This window comes from Meleagris gallopavo, chromosome 12, assembly GCF_905368555.1.
Source record: "Meleagris gallopavo chromosome 12, MGAL_WU_HG_1.1, whole genome shotgun sequence".
Taxonomy (NCBI): domain Eukaryota; kingdom Metazoa; phylum Chordata; class Aves; order Galliformes; family Phasianidae; genus Meleagris; species Meleagris gallopavo.
Window position 1 is genome coordinate 5,299,298 of NC_139415.1, and position 26,357 is coordinate 5,325,654.

Sequence of the window (26,357 nt, forward strand, 5' to 3'; positions counted from 1 at the left end):
TTTATTTTCCAACATTTATGTTCTTTTCTTTTCCTTAGGACTTTGATGCTATTCTCATATGCAAGATGTGATAAGATGACATTCCATGAGAACACCAATGCCACGTATCAAACATTTTGTCCAGAAACAAATTCAATATATTCTTTACAGTGAACTGCCATAAACAAAATTGACTCTGCAGGTTAAAATGCAGTTCTTTTGAGAAGCTACTTATTCTTCTACACAAATACACAGCCATTTCATTAAGTCCTCGTGGGAAGTTGTATTACAAATACACTCCCCAAAAGTAAATTAAAAACAGCCTTAGTATCAAAGTGGAGATGTCAAAAGAAAACAGTAAGACTCACTTCAAAGAGCTCCCAACAAAAGATACCTATGTTACTTAGTTTCAAAAAATACAATTCCAGAGTTCAGTATACATCCTGCAACACCTCCAGGTTCCATGAGTTGACCATTCTAGCTCTGCAGCACAATTCCAAATTCCCATAGCAATGAGAAACAGGAACTCCCATCAAGTTCCCCAAATAATAATAATAATAATTATATATATATAATTTTATAATATTTATAAATAAATATATATATAGGGAAAATCCTCTCTTCGGGTTACTGCTGGTTTTCCACACATTCAGGTACCTAACTCCGTTCATTTGGTTTTGTAAAGCCTGTTTCCTAACCAGAGCTGGAATCACATACACTGTAGAAAGTGCAGCTCATTTATGGAGTTGCAGACACACTCCTCTGAAACAACACATGGGTGAGGAACACAGAACAAAGGCTTAAAGGCTGATTAAATAAAGTAAAAGCCCATGACAAGTTACACCCAAATGATCTCCCATTCTGCATTTTTCATGTCTCTTTCAAAAATATTTGTTGACATTTTCTTATTTTAACTTTGTTTTATTATATACTCTTGCATTCAAACAGATACTTGAAGGGATTTGCTGGACAAAAAACAGAAGAGGAAAACAATGCCTGAATAGAAGAGATAGAGAAGCATTTTGTGGATTCACCTGCTGACATAAGAGATGAAAATTACTTTTCTCTTTATAATTCCAGCCAGTATTTTGGTGTGTGCCCAAAGGATAAGGCCAAAACAAGTATAACCCTAATATTTAATCAATATCGTGCATACTCATGTAGTTTAGATAATTTGTTTGGTTTACGGTCAGATTACATTAAAAAGAACACTGACGCATGTCCATAAACATTCTCTAGCTCATTCATCATTCTTACAATCTAATGTCATTTTGTCTTACAAATTCATAGGAAAAATGATCATTATTTTAATATTTACTTTAAATTAGAGATTTCAGGCAGGCTATGTGTGTTTTTTCATGAGATAAAAACACTGAGTTTAGGTATATTGCAGCTTTTAACAATTCAAAGCATGTCATATTATGGCAACTTTTAATTATTATTCTGTATTTTATTTAACATACACTTGCTTTGGAAATTATAAAGTTACTACTTTACATAGGTAAAAAATATTACTGTACACATACTAAAACTATCAGCATATCTATGCAATATATTGGCTACAGAAGGAGACGCTGGATGAAACTGTGATACTTCTAACATTACATGGCAACCACTGCACTGCTTTGAACGGGCCTGTATTTCACTTATCTTGCCTACAATAGAAGCAAGTCTTTTAAGGTGGGAAAATATTCTAAATATGTTAGCTCTTAAATTCTCAATTTTTTCCCAATACAACCTGTCACGTAGTAAAGGCTAACAGCAGCTCTACAGAACACATACTGTTTGAAAATTAAAGCAACATGTGTATAAAATGCAAACAAATGAAAAATAATATATATTGTCCTTTTTAGAAGAGACTTGTTTTTCATTACTCACCAACTGACATCCTTCCAGGGACTTTACTAGCTGAGCATTCTGACAAGAAAGAATGGAACCAGCTAAATTCAGCATTACACACACTGCAGAGAGCAGCATGAAAAAGGTTATCTGGAAAACGAAAAACAAAAACAAGCACACTATTGATTATTCACTGCAGGAGGCAAACAGGAGAAAATAATCATTTAGATGTTCAAGAACTTCCTACCACGCAATTAGATGGATGTTAAACGGACTTTATACATTTTTAAGGACAATGTAGAATATTCAATCTTAAACTGAATCTCACATAATAAACAGCAAAAGTGAAAACAGACTTGACTATCACTTTTGTCCAGGCATTTCAAAATTCCCCATTTGTCTCCCATATTGGTCAAATATTCTGAAAATTTATGGTTTCATTAATTAACATCATTTACAAGAAGTGTTTTTATAATCAAAAGCAGCCTTTAAACAATTCAGACTCCTTTCTGACAAGGACATAAACATCTTAAAGAGGAAAAGTATTGATGAATAGCATGCGTAATGAGCTTGCGTAAGTTAGAAAAGGAAAATGAGTAAGATTTTGATAAATAATCTACTTGATTTTTAAACAGCTACAATTTAAACAACATACTCCATATCAGCTACTCACTGTGTTAATGACTCCTTCACCCTCTTTTCAAAATACGTGAAAACAATCATTTACTTGATTGCACCAGCTTAACTATCATTTTACTGCTGTAAACATAAAAAATGTTGGGCCAGTACAAGCAGATGAATTTCAGTATGTGGAGAATTCAGCATGTAGGGAAACTGAAAGGTACCAGCAGGAAGAGAACAGAAACATGTACTCAATGCACTTTTGAGATAAATATAGGCTATGCTGCATCTCCTAGAAATATTCCGTTAATATCTAGGGTCTTTGTTTTTGTTTTCTGAATATTCAGCTCATTTATTCAAATATGCAGTGAACTTCTTCCAGCCCTTTTACTGCAAACTGCTTTGAACAGTTCTATGGATCTTTTGAGAAAACTCCCTGCTTTTATTATTATTTATTTTTTAAATTGCCAGTATTTCAAAATGCTAGCCTCGTATTACAAACTGTCCTGAAAAAAAAAATCCACATTACTGGTGGCATTATATTCCTCTTATGAACTACACACAGGTTCCTGAGAATTCATATCTTCAGAGAAATGCAGTGAACATCGAAACTGAAGGGCAGGAAGGATCAGTCACCTTTGCTCTCAGTAGATCTCAGATCAAGTTCTTGCATTTCACCCATCACCAAAGTAATGAAAAGTTGAACATCCTGTAACTTTATACTGACTGACTTGAACAGGTTCATAAGTGAAAAAGACAAGGTGTGAGGCTAAGCATTACATTCTTTAACTTTCCAGCCACAATATATAAGGCTAAATGTGATGAAATGGCTCAGCTGAGAAGTGCATCTGTATCTCAGTAAGTCTGCAGATGAAACCATATTGGGAAGAAGTGTTTGAAGTGGTGCAAAACAGACCTAATCATACTTTCCTAACATGCTACTATTTAATTTGGGGCTTCACTGATAAGGAATTACTATAATGCTTATGTTTGTCCTATTTGCTTCTGTATTACTAATGCAGCAGCTTTGCAAATAAAGGAAAATGGAGAGAGAATTTGTAAGATAACTCTTCCAGATTCATTATGCTTTCCTTTATAACCCATTTATTTCTGGAAGGATCATGATATTTCTAAATATTCATTCTTGAACATCAGGTTACTAACGAAGGAACCCAAAATGGATCATGCAATGTATCTGCAGTAAATATAGGCATTTTTTTTAGCAAGTGGTTTTCAAGAAACATACTGCTTAAGTATAAAATGAAGATAACAAAGATGCCCACATTTAACTAAAAACAAATCAATGTATAAATTAAACTCAATTTACCAAAAAATTGTCTTAACATTCTGTCTTTCAAATAAGTGAAAAAATAGATACTAACACAGTGACATGCCGTTTATGCTTCAGTGCAGCAGAGTGTTCAAAGTACTCAGTTCATTTAAAAAATGTGAGAAATATCTAACAGCATCACACAGAACGCATTCGATTGATTTTTGTAACATTTTAAAAGGAAAAGACACAGGACTTGCAGAGTTCTAGCGCATCAACAATAAAACCAATATTTGATCTAACTAAAACCCATTTAAGAAGCTGCCTCTGTCAGCAAAACATAAACAGATCCATAATAAATAATATACTCCATGAGTGAGAAGATAACGCATTTTAGGTCTCTTCAAACCCCCTAACCTATGTCTCTCTTCACAAACTGAAGTCCACACAAAGATGTCATCTTTAACAGTCTAGATATGAGAAGGGTCAAGTCACTCTGCTTTTCCTCGCTCCCTTTCATTTTGCTTCTCTTCTCTTCCCCTCGATCTGCCAAACTTCTATGTGAATCTAGAACATATCAATTAAACTATATACAAAATGCATATATTTATTATATTTCATTGGTAAATAGCTACAATTACTAGATAGGATGAGCCCAAACAGAAGAAATATGGTTTAATTAACACAGGTTAATGTTAACACACTCTGATAAGCCTTAATTATCTTTGCAATATCAACCTGATGAAAAATATTTTGCAAAATACCAAGGGGGACTGTAAGATAGGCATTAACTAGAGAATGCAATTTAAAATTTGGCGTGGAATTATCCCATTTAATTATTCCAAAAACTGGCTTTAATTGAATTATACATTTCTTAAAGCTGCTTAAAATACAAATACGCCCAGTGCATCAAGGATGGGTTTTAAACATTGCAGACCCAACATTTTCACAATTAAATATCACAGTGCACTCATTTGCACAGAATGAAAAATGTGAGTTCTCCACTCTGCCCTTTCAAGGGACAGCTTATGATGCATTAAGACCGTAATACTTTCCATGTTGATAGAAAAAAAATTTAACCTTAATGCTAATGGGTCATGTTAATTTTCCAGTCCTATCTTCAAAATAAGGCTTGTAAACAAATCTCAATTTACAAATAAATAGTAACAAAAAAATCATTAGGATTAAGAGAGCTCAACTACAGTGAAAATGTTCAAAAATAAAGCACACTTAGAGCTTATTTTTTCCTATTCTGATATTTCCTATTCCTTTTTCATGTTTCTAACAGGAAACCACTTTTGATAACAGATTAAAAATGATATAAAGAGTTATTTTGAACATTTATCCACTTGAGTATTCTAAAAAATGGGTAAAGAACTTCCCATTCACACAGCAGTAGAATTGTCTGCGATGCTCTCATCTTTCTTAATAGACAAGTCCTAGAATGTACATTAATTTAAAAATGCAACTAGCAATATACACGATTATTTTACAAACTGCACATGCCATTAAAAGTACATTTATCACTGACAGAATTCTGCCTTGTGTTTCCCGTTTGCTTTGTTTTGAACATTAAAGTAGGAAAAACTAATATGAAAGACAGCTGTAATTCCCCAAACAATTACTTGACACTAATAGACAACTTAAGTCAGCATCAAAATGGTTGTCAATCACACTGCAAGAAAACAAACTTTGAACATTATATTATGCTTTAGAACAGTATTCAATACTCAGAGCACTCTTCTTCAGTGATGCTATAAATATGTTATAAGTAGCATGTTACATTTCTTATATTTTGTATAATGATTAATAAGTATTTACATCAGTAGATGAGATGGAAAAGCATATATGACATTGAAGAAATGCATTACATGTTTTAAGTTTATTTAATCATGATACAACTTCATAAACAATGATACAACTCTGATTCAGGACAGATCTCTGAAGGCTTTATTGACTAGTGAAACATAGACAAGAAAATGGTTAAACCAGCTTCCTTATGATGGGTTCCACAATTGAAGTATGTGGTGTCTCAAGAAATACTTCCTTTCTTCTAAAATTTGCCATTCTTGTTAGTGCTACCTTGTGCCAAGAAAAGTTACAAACTACTATTTCTTAATGAGCTTTTCAAGGCCTGCAAAGTCATCTGTAAAATGGGAGATGTCTTAATCAAGACAAAGAGTCATCATACCTATCACTATTCCTATCACCCTTCTCTTAGCTTTTCAACGAGGTAATTGGAATTGCACTCAGTATTCAATGGATTTAAACTGTGACACATATAACAAGATATTATGGCTTGTTCTGTATTTCTTTTCTAAGAACCCCTAGCATTTTATATGTATTACTGGAAAGCAAATACTGGACTGGTAGTTTTGAAAACCTACACACAAAGTCTACCTGACTGTAAATTCATACCTCACCTTATTTCAGACTATTTTGTCTTCACTTAGTCACAATCCTAATAATGAGTATAGTGCATTATTATGTTACCTTGATTAACTGATAATAGTCTTTATTTGTACTCTCTTCAAATGGTCTCTCTGTAAGCAGAAATTAAAAAACCTATCAACATGTAATTCTAAGAACACAAATAACTTCCCATTAAATCAAGTTGTATTCGTTTTACTTTATTACAATTATTTATTTTATCTTAATAAACTAATTGTATTTAAAAACAAAATCCAAAGACTGAAGACTGCGATGGGCAACGTTTCTGTTGTTTAGCATGGTGCAACGTGCATTACCTGCATGGCACCTGAAGGGTACAATGAGCATCCTCTCGGTGAGGAGCTCCAGGCTTGCTCAGGATTCCCAAGACCCCAAGATATGGGCAGGAGGGTCTCAGCACAGAGAGAGCAGGCAGCAGTAGCCAGGATGGACAGAACCACACCAGGGACACAAGAGTGGAAATGGAGTGACACGCTTACACTTGGGAAATAACTGAGGCAAGCAAACTAGCAAGGACTCACCACAAAGCTACCTGGATTCCAAGAAGAATCGTATTAAAACCCTTCAATAATTTCTACCCTGTCTTATGTCATTCCATTATAAAAGGTAACTATTAGAGTTTATATCCTAAAAAAAAAAAAAATCTGGCTTTAAAGTATATTGGTTTTTTTTCTACACAATTCATAATGAAAGAATGCCCAAACAGATCTGAGTCAGAACTGTGACCAAGATGAGATCCTACCATGAGCAAAACTAAAGTGCCTCTTGAGCGAAGTATAAAGAAACATAATAAAGTAGTAACAGTGAGAAGCTAAAACTAGGCAGATTCAGAGCCAGGTCTAGATTTTTCCTAAGATTTATTAGATTTATTGGAATACTGTATCTATGAGCATAGTGGAACATTCATCACAAAGGCAACACAAAATCACATTTTTTGAATTATTTTGGTCTTTATGCCATGACTCCAGAAGTAGTTTTGGTGCTCATGGTTGAAGTTCTTTGGGCTCAGTCATATTACATGATCCTACAGATCCCTTCTGGCCTTATTTATTCAGCTATACGAGAAGACAAAACTAAAGGCTGATTTAATTACGATTTATGTAATTAAATATATAACCCACAGATCATTCTAAAGTGAACCTAATTATAAAACTTACTGCACAGGAAAGATAATCATACTAACGCTGTTGTCTAATGGTTTCCAAGTGCACAAGAAGCAAAATTTAGCTTCCCGTTACATCCTTTGTAATAAGACTCTTCTATTTCATGATTCAATATATCGTTTTCAAAATTATTTCTCAACATTTGCCAAGAGGTGGCTGATAATGAAAAAGCATTGGCATTTCAAATCTGTTTAATTGAGCATTCCGTGTCCTTTGCCCAAATTAAAATAAAGGTATCAACAACAATATTCTCTATCAGTCTCCAGTAATGATCTGTATTAAACAGGCAGGAATATTCTCTGCTCTGCAACATAACATGTTAAAGATTTAATGTTTCTAAGTGAAGAAACACAAATTATATTGTTTTATCCTGAAATATATATAACCATTACATTCCAGACATTACTAAATTGAATTAAGTTTCCCACAGATACAATTCCTCTTGACTAGGTCTAATGAGGCTGCCTGACTCCAGAGAAAGCTGAAATCTTGTTATAAATACTAAACTACACTCAGCTATTTAAATTTTCAAAAGTAAATACTTCAGGTAAAGACTTCCAAAATTAAATTTGGAATGCACAATTTTAATTGACCATGTTAAAAGGCCCTACTGACTTGTTTCCATCTGCACAAACTTTTAGTTCAATTAATTTATTAATTGTTGCTGGCCAATATTTTCATTCTTTTTTATGTGTATGAAACAATTAATATATACTACTAATAAAAAAAAAATGTGTTATTTGAGGTTATAACAAATGCTATTGTCATTAATTTCTAAGAAAAAGGTATGGCTGTCCACTATTGAGGCTTTGACCAAGAGTCAGTACATCTCATTTTCAAAGTAATCATCTGAAAGCTGCCACCAAAAGCATGGTGCATGAACAGAACAAGGCACTATATATACTTCCAGCAGGATTTGCATCATGAAAAACAAAATGTACTTAAGAACCAGAACAAGTAGTTCAGTTTCCTCCTGTGGCGTTCTTTAGTAGCATATAACAATAAAGGCAGGGATTCAATAGCTGCTTCTAAAGCTTCTGAAGAACTCTAGAATTAAAAATGTGACCTTGTCTCTGCATACACAGGGACAGATAAAGGGAAATACCTGATAGTATCAAAACTAATCTCCTCCGATATCTTATAATGAGAGTGTACCATTCAATATCCCGAAGAAATTCTCTATCAGTAAAGGCAATTTAGATGGGTAGATATTTTGATGGCAATACAAATTTTTTCCACACATGATCAGGCTCAAGGACTGCAACACAAGTGAGTTTAGCGCTGTCACATTCCACACGTTAACACTGTGTGTTTGTTATTTCCGTGATGCTGTATTACAGAGGTACCGATTCACAGTTGATTTTAATATTTTTTGGAAAGTGTACCAGGAGGTTTGATTTAGTAATAAAGTTCTAGTGCTCTCAGCTCATAAACTGATTAAAGAGAAATTTGTCAAAGCTAGATAATTCATCATCTACTCATTTTTTGCTGTTTTCATTTTAACATCTACACATTTCTGAAGCAGATGTTTTCATTGGAAAATGAAAAACTTAGTCCAAACAGATAATTTTGACAGTTGCTCTGCTGGTTCTATCATCTCCCTACCATCATCACAGTGCAACAAACATTTGCATGTAAATTTGTAGTAATTTATTTTGGTATCTAGAAAACTTTTTTGGCGCATTTCAAACCCTCACAATAATCTGCTCCTTTTGTCCCCCTTTCCCTCCCGCCCCGCTCAGTGAGCTGCAGTTAAGTTGCAGGTTTCATGTGTGCTTGCCTCTTCATGTATCCTCTGTGACCAAAATAACCTCCAACATTAATTATTTTTAATAGAATTCTGACCATATCAGCCAGATATAAAACTTGCAACTACTTCAGACATATCTCCTTTCAATGTATTATCTGATGAAGAAAATAATTGCATTAATTATATTTTTTAAATTACCTAATAAAATAGGTAATCTCAAATCTCAAACATTTTCCATGACAATAGAAGACCACACTTCAATTAGAAAATAACTTTTTCTACATTAGTTTTGTTTGTAACAAAATGCTATATGTAAATGAAAGAGCCAGCTAGATCAGTAATCTGAAATTCATACATTAAAAAGAATGCATTTATATTGCAGTAGTTTTTCAGTAAATCTACATGAGAGTGAACTTATGGTTCCAGAGTGACTGCATTAACGGGTTCTTCCATTTATACAGTATGTTACTTTTGCAACTGTCACACTGCTGCTACAATTCACCTTCAGAACAAATAGAAGTCCCAACAAAATGTTGCACTGTGTAAATTAACCTTCCATAACATCTGTAGCAGAATGCCCAGAGGAAATAAAAGCTCATGCTGCCTTGCTGACAAGGACAGGCATCAAAAGGCTATGCAAGCAGGCCCTCCTGACAGCAGCGTAATTAGAGAGAAGCAGGTTGTGAAGTTCAAATACACAGATATTTTGCATCTGTCTTTTCCAAAATATTAATAGTGATTACTTATTCATGTGTAATTATCCTCATTAACAAACAGTTATGTGGTATCAGTAAAGGCTAACATGCTTCTACTTTGCCGCTGGGGAAGAAGGCCTATACGCATTTCTCTACACAGCATGACTAAGTTTCTGCTCCTCCATTCCATGCAAGTAGAAGTTTATCAGGGCAGCAAGAACAACAAAAGGAGGACAACATCTAGGCTGTGAAAATACCATTTTCATTGCTTACTCCCTCTGGACAGAAAATATACTTTTTATTAATGTGTGATTTTGTAAAATGACCACGTCATATTTCAGCCTTCTAACATGACAATACCTACAAGCATACAAAATATCCCAAATTTTCTTCTGCTGATACAGTTAAACAAACACTTCTTACTTATCTTCAGAAATGCATTTTATCACAATTGTGTCTAAAAGATACAACTATAAAGGTATAACGGACTCCAAGGATTTAAAAGTAGTTAATTCTTTCTCTCCTTGTGATCACTTGGTAAGAAGCTATGTATGGTAAAATTAAGAACAGGAAAGGGACTAAAATATCTACAGTGTGGAAAAACTACTCAAGCCTGAGGAGAAAGTTATTTAAGAAGCAAGGGTAAATATTGTGACATTTCTAGCATATAAACAAAAAGTGACCAATAAGGGAGGCTACAAACGCCTAAAAAAAAATGAAAACAGAGATATATCCCTAAAAATAAAATACATTTGCTTCTCCAGTGCTTACAGAGGAAGTGAGGCAGATGTCAGAAGCAGAGATTAATTTCCCAAGGAGGAAGAAATACTGAAGGAAATAAGGCTCATGCCAAGAAAGAATTGAAGAAATTAGAAGTGTGCAAAAGCTGCCAAAAAGTACAGGACCAGATGGGCTGCAGCCTACATTTCTAAAAGAAAGAGCAAATGAGATGGAAGAACCATTAGCAGATATATTTAGAAAGCGTGTGAGAACAGGGGAATTACTGATGGACTGAAGAGAGGCAAATGTAACACCCATACCATACCCTTCATTTAAGCAGCAGCAATGACTCTGGAACTGTGACAGTTCCCTATTGCCAAGGTATTGTGCTAGCATTAACTGCTGACATGGCAGAAGGGACTGCTGCTTCAGGGTAACTGAGATGTGCTTGTCCAGAAGAGTTAAGCGTTAGTCCCAGCAGGCTTTGTCTGCTCTTCAGGAAAAGCTTTCTTAGGGTGTTTTAAAATTCTAACAATGCTCGAAAGAGTAGACTTTATTATTTTATATTACTTTGAATACTGAAGTATCCATTTCTATGTTTTTATGGGTAATTTACTGAAATACAAGTCAACCAGGTCAGAGAAAGATTTACTACTTCAGCAATTCATATATATATGTTCAGCCAGACTAAAGCAAGCCTTGAAAGCTAGCTCTGCAACTAACTTTGAAATATAACACTGAAATGCTAAAAACAAAACAAAATGCCAACACATATGAATGTTCATAAGCAAATTACAGTAGTAGTAATTAATCTAGATCTTAAAATATTAATTCCAAGTAAAACAACACCCAATGCTATGGGAAGAGAAGCAGAAGGTAGTGGTGAAAACTTGACCTGTAAGAGAAGTATTTAATTTCTAAAAAATTATTTAGCGATGTTAAAGGAAACAATCAGTAATTAAACAATTAAAGAAGAATCAATGACAAACTCTGAAAAACTGAATGGCTTCTCTCGGAGTCCTGATACATAAATATAGCTCAGCATATACAGAATGCTGCAATGTAATTCAGACTTGCATATCGAATGAATTTAAGAAGAAATAACTTTATTAGATGACTGATTTTTTTAATTCAGCTATAATGTATAATATATAGGAATTCTCCTCAGTCTGGACTTACATTCTTTCTTTTTATAAATAACCATTTTTTCCCATAATAATCTTTCATTCATTGTTTATACTCCCCCAAATTCCAATCTAAACATTTCTCTGATACCTCTGTTATACACGATACTAGCTGATAAGAAAAACTACTAAAAAAATAAGTAAAATATTCACATTCACTTTCCTTAGTTGCAGCGTAAGACACTAACTTCAGTCTTGTTTCTTCAACTGTTCTGCAGGTGAACTTTTGTTCATGCATCAGCCTACTGAAATCTGGTATGGGAACGGAAATGTTGTACTAGAGGACAAAATCTAAACCACTACCATCACTTATCAGAGCCAACATACAAAATGTGCACCTAGCAACTGAGAAACAGAAGAGTAAGAAATACTGGTAGAAATGTGAAGAATTTTTGTTTGGTCAAATCTTTTAAGAGATTTGAATACTAAGAAATTTGGTGCAAAGAAATTGAATTATTTTAAAAGCAAGAGGCGACTCCGGTTGCCATAATGCAAGCACTTGGCAGCCATTAAGCTCCAGGAGAAAATAATCTCCAAAAAGTTTTTAAAATCTGAATCTACGTCAAGTACTCCTCTAATAGAAGCGTAGCAATTGAAATAACTCAAACTAATCAGACTCACAAGTTCAACATTGTTATCTGAAACAGTTTATTTCCTATTAATCATGACTTTTTACTCTTTTAATGGTAATCGACACTCACTGTAGTGTACAAAATACTTTCTGTATTTGAGAACACAGCATTAACAACTGTTATAGAGTAATGGTAGGCTCAGACAAAATCCTACTAGTCTACCAAAAGAAAATAATATTAATAGGTTATGGTAAAACTTAGACAATTTTTAAGGCACACTGCTTGTCAAAGAGGTTAACTTACTGATTTGGATACAGTGTCAAATTTTTGGGGAAAAAAATGCAGAAGAACATGTGAAACACTGCTATGTTACACATGCATATTTTGTCAAAGGCAATATTTACCTGGTAAATCCTTATTAGCACCACCATCTCACTATTTTAATAACAGATTTGAATCTAGTATTGCTTTGTCCTAATACATTAATTGAAGCTCTGTTAGCATCAGCATATGAAGTATAAATTAATTTTCATTACTAACTGAACTACACGAATCTCACAGAATATATGATGTAGTTGAAAATTGTTTTACAGACAAAGAACAACTACTAATTTAGAATATCCTTTTCTTGCCATACAGATAATTGGTTAAAAAGAATTCTCTGCCATGTCATTTTAGGCAAGTCAGAGTTCAGTTACATGTAAAGACGCACACAGACCACCACTGAGATTAAATGCTTCTAATTTCACTATTATCTTTTAAATACATTAATAAATTTTTGAAAATGGAAGCATGTTTCATGAATATCTATTAATCCAAACCATAGTCCAGTTTTCAATGCATCTAAGCAATAATTCACTTCTTTCAGCCATTTAAGATCTCACACTCATCTCCAGCATAATCATTACCTTTCTTTAAAAATGCATGTTCATCAAAATGTTTGCAACTCAATGGATCTTCTACTTAAATTATCAAGCCAAATTCTATCACTGTCTAAAAGAGAGACAGTTGTAACAGTGGCTTAAAAGCAGTACTAGATATCTGTATTTCACACAACGAATACTAGAGTATCTCCAAGACTAAGTATGAGTAAAAGAAAAATATAATTCAAGTACTTTAATGTCTATTACATCAATCTTTGTAAGATTTTTCCAATTGTGTCTTATGGCACTATTATATTCAGAAATATAAAAAACACTTTTTCATAAATATATATACATACTAAGATATTAAGGTAGATTGATGGGAACACTAATCATGCTATTATAACAAATATATTTGAAAAAGAAGAGTAATACGGAAAAGAATGAAGTTTATGCTCAGCAACAATCCATTTCAAGAAATATTTATCTAGAAAGATGTAATGAAAAGCAGCATAATGTATAGGTAACAGGATATTAGAATTAAGTTAAAACTTTAAGTCTCCATACTTGTGTGAGAGACAAGGGACAGCTGGGAACTGGACAACATTTGCTGAAATATTACAAGATTCTTATTCTCTTTTAAATACAGTCTTAAACTGCACTGTAGTCAAAGGCAGGCAAGTAATAATGAATCAGTGTGCAAAGCAGAAAAGTGAAAAATAAAAGTCCTGTAATTTTTCTTGGCGTGGAATGAAAAATCTATTTTGTAATCCTAAATTACACCCCAATCATACTGAGAGTTTTTCAATTTATAAATGCATACTGCAAGTTCTTCTAAGTTTATTTCTGCACGAATTATGCATTAAAGCGTTCAAAGGAAGACTTCAGTCACATACTACAACCACTGAGGTTATCAGAGAAATGCAATGGTATTCCTACTGCAATAATGCTTATATATAGAAATGTGTTAAAAATGTTTTAACACACAGGAAAATTAATGTGGTAAAAGACATTAAAATACATTTTAAGAAGCATCAACCCTTAGTATTGGGATCAAGAATCATCTACGGACAAATCTTATGTACAAATACAATAAGAAAATACAATTTTAATGTATTCCAGTTGAAATAGTATTTTATATTTACATTTTAGTTTTCTGAATGTAGGAGTGAGCAGCAAATCAAACTATAAATGTCTCTTAATGAGTTAAATTCATTAACTTATGAGTTAACATTTAACTACATCAAATTATTCAGTTCGTTTTAATTGGTGTTTCACTGTAAGTCTTTACAAGCACGTGAATTACTTCAAGTGGCAATCAATTATAGGTCTATTAATAACAATATTAGTTAATTTTTATCAGAACATACACTGCTCGTCAAAAATTAAACAAAACTTTACCATATTTTATTTCTTCCAAGTGTTCCAATTTCTGTAACACACGTATACTAGAAATACACAACATACCACAGTACACATACACACCTACCTATCATTGATGTACACTGGATTTTTACCACTGTACTGCATTCTAAAATCACATATGCAAAGCATCTTGTTTTATCCATTCCTAGCAAATAAAATAGTTTTCCCAAATTAATCTTCATATCCCCTTAAGGAACATACCACTTAGTGGGAATCTATATTTGAGGAGAAATTTAACTGACAAATAGAAACAATTAATTATTTTGCCCAGATTGCTGCCTGCTTTAGATAAGGAAAGACTACCAAATGTTTTTCAAATCTAACAATACTGAGTTCTTACTCAATTATTTCCTAAATCATATAGCAAAATTAGTATCATTCCATACATTTTAGATACATCTTCATCCAAACTCAATGTGGTACATAAGAATAATTGAAACTATGCATTCTTTTTACAGAATGAAATAAATATCATAATTAATAAATATTATTTGGTAAGTGCGAAAACATTTCCAAAAACAAAACTATTTTAAAACCTTCTTTTCTTCATTTACAGTAATTTGGAAGCATACATGTTACATTATGCTAGCAAATACACAAACTGCAGTACTATATAGGAATTCTATCCAGTTTACCAGTCTGGTAATCATCATCAACCAAAAGTCCACAGTAGTGCCACTGAAGCCCTTACTTAAAGTCCATTTGTAACATTTCAAAGCAGCAAGATATCAAAACCAAATCTTGATGGGCACAGGTGAATATAAAGACAAAACTTTTAGGAGTTACTTATGCAGAATCCTTTGTTCAACTTACACAAACCTGTATAACACAAAAACTGACTGCAGTCCCACCACCACTCACCACAAGTGAAAGGGGCCTCTTCCATGAAACAACACCAATCAATCCTGACAGCAGCACCTGCAACAGAGAGAGCACAGTCACCAAAGACATGGGCTTTACAACAACATTGTTAAAAATAATTATAATAGTACGTACTACGGTAAATTTCAGTCATGACATGTTTCTAGAGTGCTGGAAACAATCTGCTAAAAAGATAATGTTTTCATTTTATTCTGAGTAAGAATTAAACAGAAGTACTGTTAATCTGTTTTTCAATCCAACTGCCAAATCCAACACAATAGGCCTTCAAACAAGTTCTCCCCAAGTCCCAGACGTTATCAACAATAACAGAGGAAAAATGTTTAGAGTAAATTTTCATGTGATCTCTCTGCATCCACAAAAATCAGCTCAGAGAAACACACAAGAAAAGGAGTCAAGATGTGGCAATCATTAATTCTGTTAGTATCTCAACACAGCTACAGTAAACAGAATGAGTAAAACACAACAGGAGTGGAAAAAAAAAAAAAGCATCAGGAATTTTTTCCATTAGGACATTTAATTAAAATAAAATCCAGGGAATACGTTTATTTCATGGTTCTGCACTATCATTTACCCTGTCTGACTAACAGTACCTCTTATACTTAGCTAAGTTGATACAATTATTATGAAATCTTTCTGTAAATGCTTAGAGTAAGCTGTACTATCATTACTGCTCTCTATAGACCTTTGATATTCAAAGGGTTGAAAGACCAAGAGCTAATAAATACTCCTTCCCATTACATGGTATTTGAAGCTGGCTGAAATTCAAATGTCAGAAAGTCACCATTCTCACTGTATCATGCTTTACTAGCAATCCTTCGTGTATATTAACAGTAGGACATAATAATTAAAAAAGCATCTATATTTATTATCTAGAAGCAATGTTGTACACTCTGGTAAACCAGGCTTGAAATAAGAGTGTCTGCTGATGCTTGGTGTGAATGTGGAAGGGAGATCTGTTGGTGCACAAAAAAGGTGGGTGGTGGAACGCCCAGTTTAAGCTCTCACTATGTCTGGTCTGTGGGCATTCATATTGTAACATATTACACACAACTTAATGAAATCCACAGCTACTGCAGTTGAAAATGTTATTCAGGAAGACATGTTGGAAGATGCATCTTCTGATACTTAGCAGCTGTGGAAAAACCTCAGATAAGGATGCATAGTAAGACTACAATGTTAGTTCTGAATCCAAGTACAAATGGAACGGTGAGAAGAAAAAGCACGGCAAAAAGTGAGCCAAAAACCAGGACATGGATATCTAATGACCACACAAACGGTCTCCACGTACAGACATGTGGTTTGTATTCTACAGCGTATCTTACAGAATTATAGTTATGCATCATATTTCTGCATGCTGACCAAGGCAGAGAAAAGCACAGTTCCATTTCTGAAGTTAATTTAATTTGCTCACACAGATGCATTTGCCTATGATTGCTGTATGGCAACTGTCTCTGGCTGATAATCACGTAATGTAAAGCTGCACTCAAGAAGGTAAAATGACAGGGTTATCTAGCTTTACTTTAGACTAGACAGCAGTATGTTCTTAATTAAATAAGTGGAACAGCTGAAACTGTGAGGTTATTACAGAAAATCCTTTAGAAAAACAAAAAAACTGCCTTCCAAAAAAGAGTATGTGTCGATATGTAAAATACTCAAAAAAGTATTTCTCAGCCACCAAGTTGTGTTAAAGAGTCTAAGTGGTTTAGTACACACTACCTACAGCTAGCAAATCGTCTCTCCCATTTGCCATGTAACCTCTCTACTGCAAGTTACACCTCTCCCCCTCAAAATACTCGTGGCACTGTGCATCTCTAAAACAGTAAAGGAGCAAATCCTTTCTGTTCACTTGAACAGCTGATTTTGGTCATCACCAGTGCCTTGCAGGATGAAAGAGTTAACTGTGGTTTTGTTATAAAAAGAGAACCTGCTGGCACTCATGCTACCACTAACCATGCAAAATGTCAAGGTACTGTAAATCAGTAATTCTCAATATGCACCGATGGTAGACACTAAAACTCTGTGCTGTACCTGTGTCATTAGTATTGCCATTACAAGAGTTCACATGAACAATACTGCAAGGTGATTTTCCAAATCCTGTCATCCCCATTATCACTGTGGTTACCCATCAGTTTTATTTTGCTTTGAAATGTAGTTTTCAGTAGTGGCAAGCATCTTTAAGCTGCCAGATACACAGCTGCATAATTAGGAAAAAAGCATGCTGGGAACATCACATACCAACACTTATTAAAATACATCAAATGACTCAAATCAGAATCTAAAGATGATTTCTTCTTGGTCTTGTACACAACTAAGACTTAAAAGTAACAATATGAAAATTTTTTATTCTCTTCATTTTTACCTTTTTTCTTTTTTTTTCCTTTTTACTTCTTATAAATGCAATGCCAATTTTGGGTAAACTGAACTTTTATATACAGAAGTATGAATTATTATAGTACGTAACTCACAGATCTAAGAAACCCTACAATCATCATTCATGGTATCCAATGCTTCCACCAATGGAAACATTATACATAACTCACATGGTTTCACCAAATGAAGGGCCATGAAACCCAAGCACAAGGTGAGGGAGTTCTTTTACACAAGCATCTAAACTGCACTTCCTAAACACATACAGCTCAGCATAGCAATCCATAGGTCTTCTAATGTTTTCAAAAATCAATACATTGTATGTACGACTTGCAGGTTTTTTTTTCCTGTCTTAAACAAGAAGTAAATTGGTCTTGCCTATTAAACTTCGATAATGGGTTTGATTTCAGAGCCTGCACATAACATTATCTAATGTCTTGGGCCTAACTTCTATCTGCTGAGCTACAGTGAAAAATGTCCAATCATAATAATTATACAATCAAACTACTAAAATTTTGTTCAAAAGCATACGTTTGGCAGCTTTTGCAGAATTTCTACAGCTATAACAATGGTGTTGAATCAGAGAGCAAAAAATAAACAAAATACATCAGTCCTGACTTCAGCAGTATTAGAAATGCCCGAGCATTAAGCAACGCCTGTCAACATGCATATAAGAACTCCATCACCATTAATGCAAGTTGTGCTCATGCACAGAGAAAATGCATTTATTTTAACATGCACATAGAGAGGCAGGACAAACACAGAAGGTAAAATTACATCCTAGTACAGGGATTTCAAAAGACAGATTTAAACCAGCAGTAAAAGAAAAAACAAGTCCTCGACATTTTGTTTTCCAGCATTTTCAGAAGACTCTGACTTTGAATATGGGACAGATCAGATGATGCAGTTTCATGACACACCTTACACCATTTGTTTTACAGGTCTTCATCTCCACCATTATTATTTGTATATAATCCTTTTTCTGGTATCCTCCTTTTAAACATCTTTTTTCAACTACAAAAAATTATATTTATACAAGCATTAATTCAATTCAAACCAAAATAAATACTGTGAAACACCATCAAGGGTAATCTACAGAACAGTAAAATTACAAATTCTCTCTTTTTTTCTAAGTACAACTTGAGATCTTGCAATGCTTTTCCAACACACAGCATATTAGCTACAGAAAACTCAAAGCTCAGTTACCTATCCTTATTTCTAGTTTCTTGCTGAGGATAATACACCATATGCCAAGTCATCTGCTCCTGTTCTGCAATTTTAAGAGTTCCTCAGCTCGTAAACTCTGAACAAAATCTGCAGACAATGGATTCAGTTACCAGTAAAATAAGCATACATATTGTTCATAAAAACTGAAGGAAACTTCTCCTTAGCCTTCTTCTAAGATACCAGACATAGCAAATAATGGAAATTGTGGTTATCTTTAGCTACTACCTAAATTGCCTGAATAAGCAGAAACAACAGCTTCTGCATTTCCTTCCAAAGCACAGGACAATGTGCATATAACATGTCAATTCAGATGTACACCAATTCAAATATGTTGAAATAAACTATTTTTTGAGAGAGAAACAAGAGAGAGAGATCACTATTTAATTTAGAGAGAGTAACTGTGCTACTAAAAGCATTGCAAGGGTGGTGCGAGGGGAAGTCCAATCCCAACCGCGTAAATGAGCTCTAGTAACAACTGAAACTACAACGGAAACACTTCTCTAACAAGTTAGGGATAATTGATAAAACCACAGCAATCACTTCATTTTGCAGAATAATAGATAGCTTCATACCATAAGAAAATATAAGTGCTTCCAGGTGACTTAGAATAGACAAGGTAGCAACCAAAGTAAATTAAGGCATAACTAAGGAAATTAAGGCATAACTGCAGAAGCAAGGCTTAATGGAGTTTCAAAGGAACTAATTAGGGACAGACAAAGTATAACAACTGAGGAGAATATTGAAACAGCAAAGAATGTGGTGTGGTTTTCTATGTTCAAAGTGCTCATAAAAAGATTTACCTACAAGCGTGAAATCGTATTTTTAAAACAATAAGCCAAAATTTTGTAGCATTGCACTGAACATAAAGAAAATATTGGGGGCAAACTAATTATACTAAATACAAACACACACACACACACACACAAATAAATTTACAAATAGATTTAATCAATCTTTCAAAACAAAAGGCCAGAAAACTATTTTGAGAAAGGTGCTGTGAAAAATAAACGTGATTTTTACACAGTATAATGCAGCCCAGGCACTGTGTTTAGTTTTGGGCTCCTCGCTACAGGATAGATCCTGAGCTGCTGGACCACATGAAGAGAACAGCAACAAAGGTGGGGATGGGACTAGAAAATAAAACATATGAGGAACAGCCAAGGGAACTGGAGTTGTTTGGTCTGGAAAAGGCTGAAGGTAGACCTCACTGCTTTCTACACCTACAGGTGTAGGTCTCTTTTCTCAGGTGACAGGTGGCAATGAAATGCTGTGCCAGGTTTAGATTGGACATTGGAAAGAATTTCTTCATGGAAAGGCTGGTTAGGCATCGGAGCAGGCTGCCTGGGGGAGGTGAGGAAGACTCCATCCCTAGAGATATTTAAGAGATGTGTGGATGTGGCACTTAGGGACATCACTTAGTTACTTGGTAGCACTAGGCTAATGGGGAGAATTGATTATCTTAATGGTCTTTTCCAACCTAAATGATTCTAAAACTCTATGATTCTAACCTTTGACAAGGTTGAATGAAGTACGTAAGAGAAATTTCAATTATTTGTCTATGATTCCCAATAAATGTAACAGTGACCACAGATAGATGTTACAGATGTATATGTACACCTTTTCAAAAATGCAAGTTTGGTGATCCTGTACGTGAATACATACAAACCAAAAGACTGTCTGAATGTCTACTCCAGGACCCACCAATATAATCACTGTCCACATGGGGGAATTTTTTTCTCCCCAAACTCTTCTGTTTCAATTGATGCCCATTTGTCTCTTATCCATTGATGTGCTGCTGTGAAGAACCCGGTATTTAGAAGAATATTAAACAGGAACAATTACCAGAAAAAGCCTTCAATTTTCATCTCAATCCAGATTAAAAAGCTAGGTTGCAAAAATATTACTTGTCACACTTGAAGAAAGGCTTAACTTTAAAATTTCATAGCAGCAGATTTGTCAAGCTGGTACGCAGAAAAGTAATGTAAGAGTGTCAAAGAAGGGAATACTTTTATAAATGAGGAAAAATGTATACAGCTGTCAGTCACCTTTAATTAATAACATGAGTTCAGATGCAGTTAAGGAACCATAAGTCACTTTCTCTTCACAGTTTTAGGATTTAACACTTTCTGAAACTCAGATTTTATTTTCTCTTTTTCTTGTAAGACATTAAGGACATCAAACATCAGTACCAAAATTTCACAGCAATTCCAAGGGTGTGTTAACATATTGTTAATGTATTCAATGTGCTGTGCTGGAAGTGGAGCATAAAGAACTTTCTAAGTTGTTGTAAGTTTCTTTATCATAATCTCCTAACATTCTTCTAACATTTAGTAGAATTTTTCTATTTTCTATTTATTTTCTCTGGAAAATTAGAGGCCTTAAGGCTAAAACTGAGTTTTGACAGGGATGTCTTATGCAAAATAAAGATCTGTACTTTAAAATGTCATTTTGTTGTCACTCTCCAAATATTCCTTACATTTTGGAATGGAACTCCTTCCATTTTGCGTACATCTTTTTAAAGAATAGCGTACCAGGTGTTAAAGCAAGTTGATTTCATAGGAGAAAAGACAGGTATAATAAGATAGAATAAGTTTCAAAAATATACATGATAGTTAAAAAGAGAACAGTCAACTATTTTTCAAGCATATTAAGTGTTAAACAAGAAATATTTTCATTTGTACAAAAAGAAATGTAAGCTGGATGCTAAAAAGAATTTTCTAATGATTGACACATTTCAATCTTCGCAGAAGGGATAAGTTATGGAATTCCCACCACCAGCATTCATTAACAATCCGAACAGTGAAATGCACAATGTAGCTGAGTGGAGAGGGCAAAGCAGTAAGCTGCCCATTTCACAATCCCTAAGGAGGTCACTATGAGCTTCTCAAGTATCAGCATTGCCCAGTGCTTTATGTCTGCAAAGCACTATAGCAACTGTTTCTGTTTGCAAGTGTTTGAAACCACTGACACCTTCCTTCCTCTACAAGAGTACAGATTGCTGCAGCTTAATTTTGCCCACTCAGACATTACTGGAAAACTGAAGTTCGATTTTACTTGAACAATTAAGTCGTCTTGATATCCCCAACTATATTTTGGCCTAGGTGTACCAGAGAATGGCTAAAATCAATGACTCTCTTCGAGGATGGCGTTTCTGTGAAATCCCTAACTGCCCCAAAAATAGGAAGATAATCATTACACAAAATGCAACGATGAAATATTATGGGGGTAAAGTCACAAAGATCACATTCTCAGAGGCTTCAGAAGCAATACATTACTATCAGGAGCACTCACTGCAGCATCTGCAATGCATTCGTGTGAAATGATGGTAAGTGAAATACAAGTTATAGGAGAGAGAACTGGAACAGCACGGGACTTAGCTAAGAGGAGATACTTACTCCTAAAATCATCTATGAGAAATATTATTCTTAACTTCAATTGCTTAGAAAGCAGCAAAGGTAAAGAAGTTCTTGGGATGAGGGCGGTGGAAATGCATTAACAAGTTATCAGAAGAAAATAATCACTTTTATATATTTCTGTATGCATATACATACTTGCATAGATTCCTAAAAACTGCACAACAAATACAGAACAGCAACATGATTTTGGAATGGCCTTTCAAAGAAATCATCATAAATGGTAAATACTGATAAAAATCACACTATACTGCCACAGGTACATAATGTTGGGGGGAAAAAAAAAAAAAAAAATCAGTCACAGGCTAAAGATTCTTTAAAGCAGTCAATACAGATAGTTGTGCACTTACGCAAACTCTTCAACATGCATTTTATCACTAGAATCCAGGCACCACTCTCCTTTAAAGACTATACTACAATGAAAACAAAGAACACAAATACTACCAGACAGCTTAGTCAGAAGCAAAAGATCCTTACAGTGCATGATAAATACAACTAAAACAATAGCAACTAAAAAGCAACAATTTCAGTGTTGCTTTGAGCTAATTTCTAAAAACACTCAGTATGTTCCACACTAACAAATACTGTACCACAGCCTCATCTCATTTACCCACTGTGAACCTAAAACTAATCTAATTCTAATTACCATGGAAACAGGAGCAGAGAAAATCCCTTGGTGGCCCACATGAACAGGACAGTAAGATTACCTACATATTGACACAGCTACCTGAATGCATTCAGAACATGCAATTTTGATCTCATTTTAAGCTCCAGGGTGGACTTCATTGTTTCATTTTTTTTTTTCCTGTGAAATATACTATTACACCCATCAGAAACCTGCTTGTTTCACATCTATAGTTTATTTACAGAAGTAAATAACAATTATAAAATTGCAGTACACTCACTAGTTAATACGTAGAAAAAGGATTTATCAAAAAATATTTTTCCCTTCTAAACAAAGAAAAAAACAAGGCCTGGAAGCAGACATATATTATTCAGAAGTATATTTTCCAATTATGAAAAAATGTTTATCTGCTCTGCATTTATTATTATTCTAAGCAATTCAGATCTGTTGCATTCAACTTCACTACAAAATGCAACTGTATTGGAAAACAGTGACAGGGATTAGGTAAGTACAGAGATTATATATCAATGCCTCACAACACATCTTAATTCTAATCTGCTTTTTATTAAATATTCACTGAACACACTGTTGCATTATTTTAAATGCCCCATAATATATTCAATAAGTTTAATGTAGACAGCCATCGGAATAAAAAAATATTTAAAATGAAAGGAAACAAAGCTGCAACCAGTCCTTCATGCTTTCAAATTTATTACATCTATAGACAAATCTGAAACGAACAGAGGACTGAAGACTTCAATTCCTGCCATTTCACAGTTGAAAAGCTTGAAATCAAATTAAGATCCATTGAGATGATGTAAGAGAGTACATAAGAAGCTTTTGTGACAAATGCAGTTTTGGACAATCCTTTAAAATTTAAATGAGGATCCCCACAGACCCTGAGCAATCTCTGTCCTCTAGAACGACTTATGAATGAATCACAAAGCAGTGGTACCACTGAATAACACCGCCTCTACTGCTTCTGCATAACCAGTCTCCATATGCCCAATGATTTTCAAACTGAAAAATAAAAATAATTCTTTTAAAAATAATGGACTTGAAAAAAAAAAAAATGAGTAATTGTCTGTCTATACATGCTATCCAAGATCTCTACAATAGCTCATATTAACTCCAGATGGCTTATTGATCCTTTGAAGCAGACAGGTTCTACCCAAAGCTTAATTAAAGTGCAGTGAAGAAAATAATAAGTGAAACTATAAACAGTTTTCCATTATGGTAAATTTATACGTATGTATTACACAGTGTTTTCTCATCTGAATATTTTCTTGACCTTTAACATGCAGTCCAAGCAACAGATAACAATGATGACTGCTATGAGAATAAAAACCCTTCTAAACAAAAACAAACAACAACAACAAAAAACAACCACAAAACTTTTATTGAATTTCCTTTTTAAAAATATTGGTAGATTTTACATTCCCTCTAATTTTATTGTAGTAAAATTTCTTCAAGGCCTGAAAATGTGAACACTACTCCAGTAACAAAAGATTCCATGCTTTTTCCACTACAAAGGCAGTTTCTAAGATCTTACCCAGCTATGAGGATATCACTTCCAGAATTCTCATTTTATGTTTCAGTTAACAAAGAGAATTATGACATCCATTATGCTGCTGTGACAAAGAAAATATTGTGATAAATTTCTTTAGGCATTTTCCTAATCTGTTTTCACACCAATCTTGACTTGTATCATCAACTCAGTACAGAATATTATTCTAGAAATGTTGTTTTCCAGTAGCATTAGGAAAACACTAATCAGATTTTTGCTGCTGGGCTCTGCCAACAATTATACGAATGAAGACTGAAATTGCTTTAGATAAGTGAAATGAGAAGATGGCTCTTTCAATTACTGACAGAATTCCTCGAGGGATGAAACCTGAGGTGCATTGTAAAGCAATCTAAACATCAAGAATAGCAATATTTTCTTTGCCTCATACTCAGAAGAGCTTCCAAATGCAGACAAACTTGCTTCTACATATCGCTGGCACACATGAAACTCCAGTCCTCCAGTTCTCTGGATCATGTGAAGGTATATTTCTAATCACACTGCCACAAGGGTGCATGGAGGAAGGCTAACCAAAAAGTAATAAGCCTTAGACTCTAATGAGCGTGATTACTGATTAGCCACAGGGTCATCCTTCAGGTGTAATAATAATAAGAAGAACATTAAGGATGAATAGACTCAGACAAGAGATAGAAAGAGACAGTGAAAATATTAAATGGTTGTATTAGATGCACGCCATCTCTGTATCTTGCCTACAACACTTGTCACACTTTCAATGGAAACTATATACAGTACATATCTATCACATTTTTAAAACACCCTTTGGAGGAATCCATAACCACGACAGGCTGGTAGCCACCATATCCAAAAACATACCATGCCAAAATACTTAAATCTATAAAGAGAGAGAAAGGATGGATGAGTTAACATAAGCACAGGTTTAATGTCATGATGTCTTCCAAACATGCTGAGGGTTATAAAGACAGATTTCATGTCTTTTACATTATATCCAACTACGCATGTAAATTTTTTCAGTTATTTGTCTCAAAGGAGCTCACTGTTTTAGAAGGTCTAATCAAGTTAACTTATTAGTGTTAATTAGCAGAGTGAGTATATCTGAATCCCAGCGTTTCTCTAGCTTGAATTTAAAATTTCTGTTTTTAGAAAAAAGCAACTATAATTGCCACTTAATTAAGTTACATATTAACAATAAGAAGTCTTTTTGAGTACCAGAAACTCAACATGCATCTCAAGGTTAAGCTGTTACATACAATACAGCAATGCATGAAACACTTTCAATGGCAGGTAGCAAGGACACTAGTACGAAGTCTATGCAGTATACCCTGACTGGGTAACAGAGAATCAATTCCAGCATAACATGATTTCACAAATTCACAAGCTCTCCCCTAAGCTAGGAAAACATCTTTAACCTCCTTGCGTTTCAAACCTCTGTATGCAGGCTAACTACATAGGCTGAACAGCTATATTTTTAAGGATTAATTCAAAGCTACAGAGTATGTAAAACAACGATTTTAGAGCCTTATGCTCAACATTTACTAACAGTTCCCAGCATTTCAGCTCTCACCTCCATATGCTGCCTAATGTGCCTCAACTACCACCTAAAGACAGTAATTAAAAGTCTACACCTCTCTATCCAGTGGCCTTACTGCCAAGACATTTCCCATTCACATCAACTGCTACATTGTTTGTTTGGTCCGTACAAATGCCTGGACACTTTCCCTGCTTCAGAGTGAAAAAAAAAAAATGCACGGATACCTCTGCTTCAAAC

At 34.2% G+C, this 26,357-nt stretch overlaps 1 protein-coding gene across 15 annotated transcripts in view; it reads right to left on the bottom strand.

The window, feature by feature from the left end:
- Nucleotides 1–26,357, bottom strand: part of ENTREP2 (endosomal transmembrane epsin interactor 2) — a 122,449-nt gene that overhangs the window by 61,667 nt on the left and 34,425 nt on the right. For all 15 annotated transcript variants that reach the window (XM_085234425.1, XM_085234431.1, XM_085234421.1 and 12 more), the window contains exons 2-3: nucleotides 15,394–15,450; nucleotides 1,858–1,968 (exon numbers count right to left, since the gene is read on the bottom strand). In XM_085234425.1, the coding sequence (XP_085090551.1) occupies nucleotides 1,858–1,968; nucleotides 15,394–15,450 (168 nt within the window). The remainder of the gene's footprint in view (nucleotides 1–1,857; nucleotides 1,969–15,393; nucleotides 15,451–26,357) is intronic.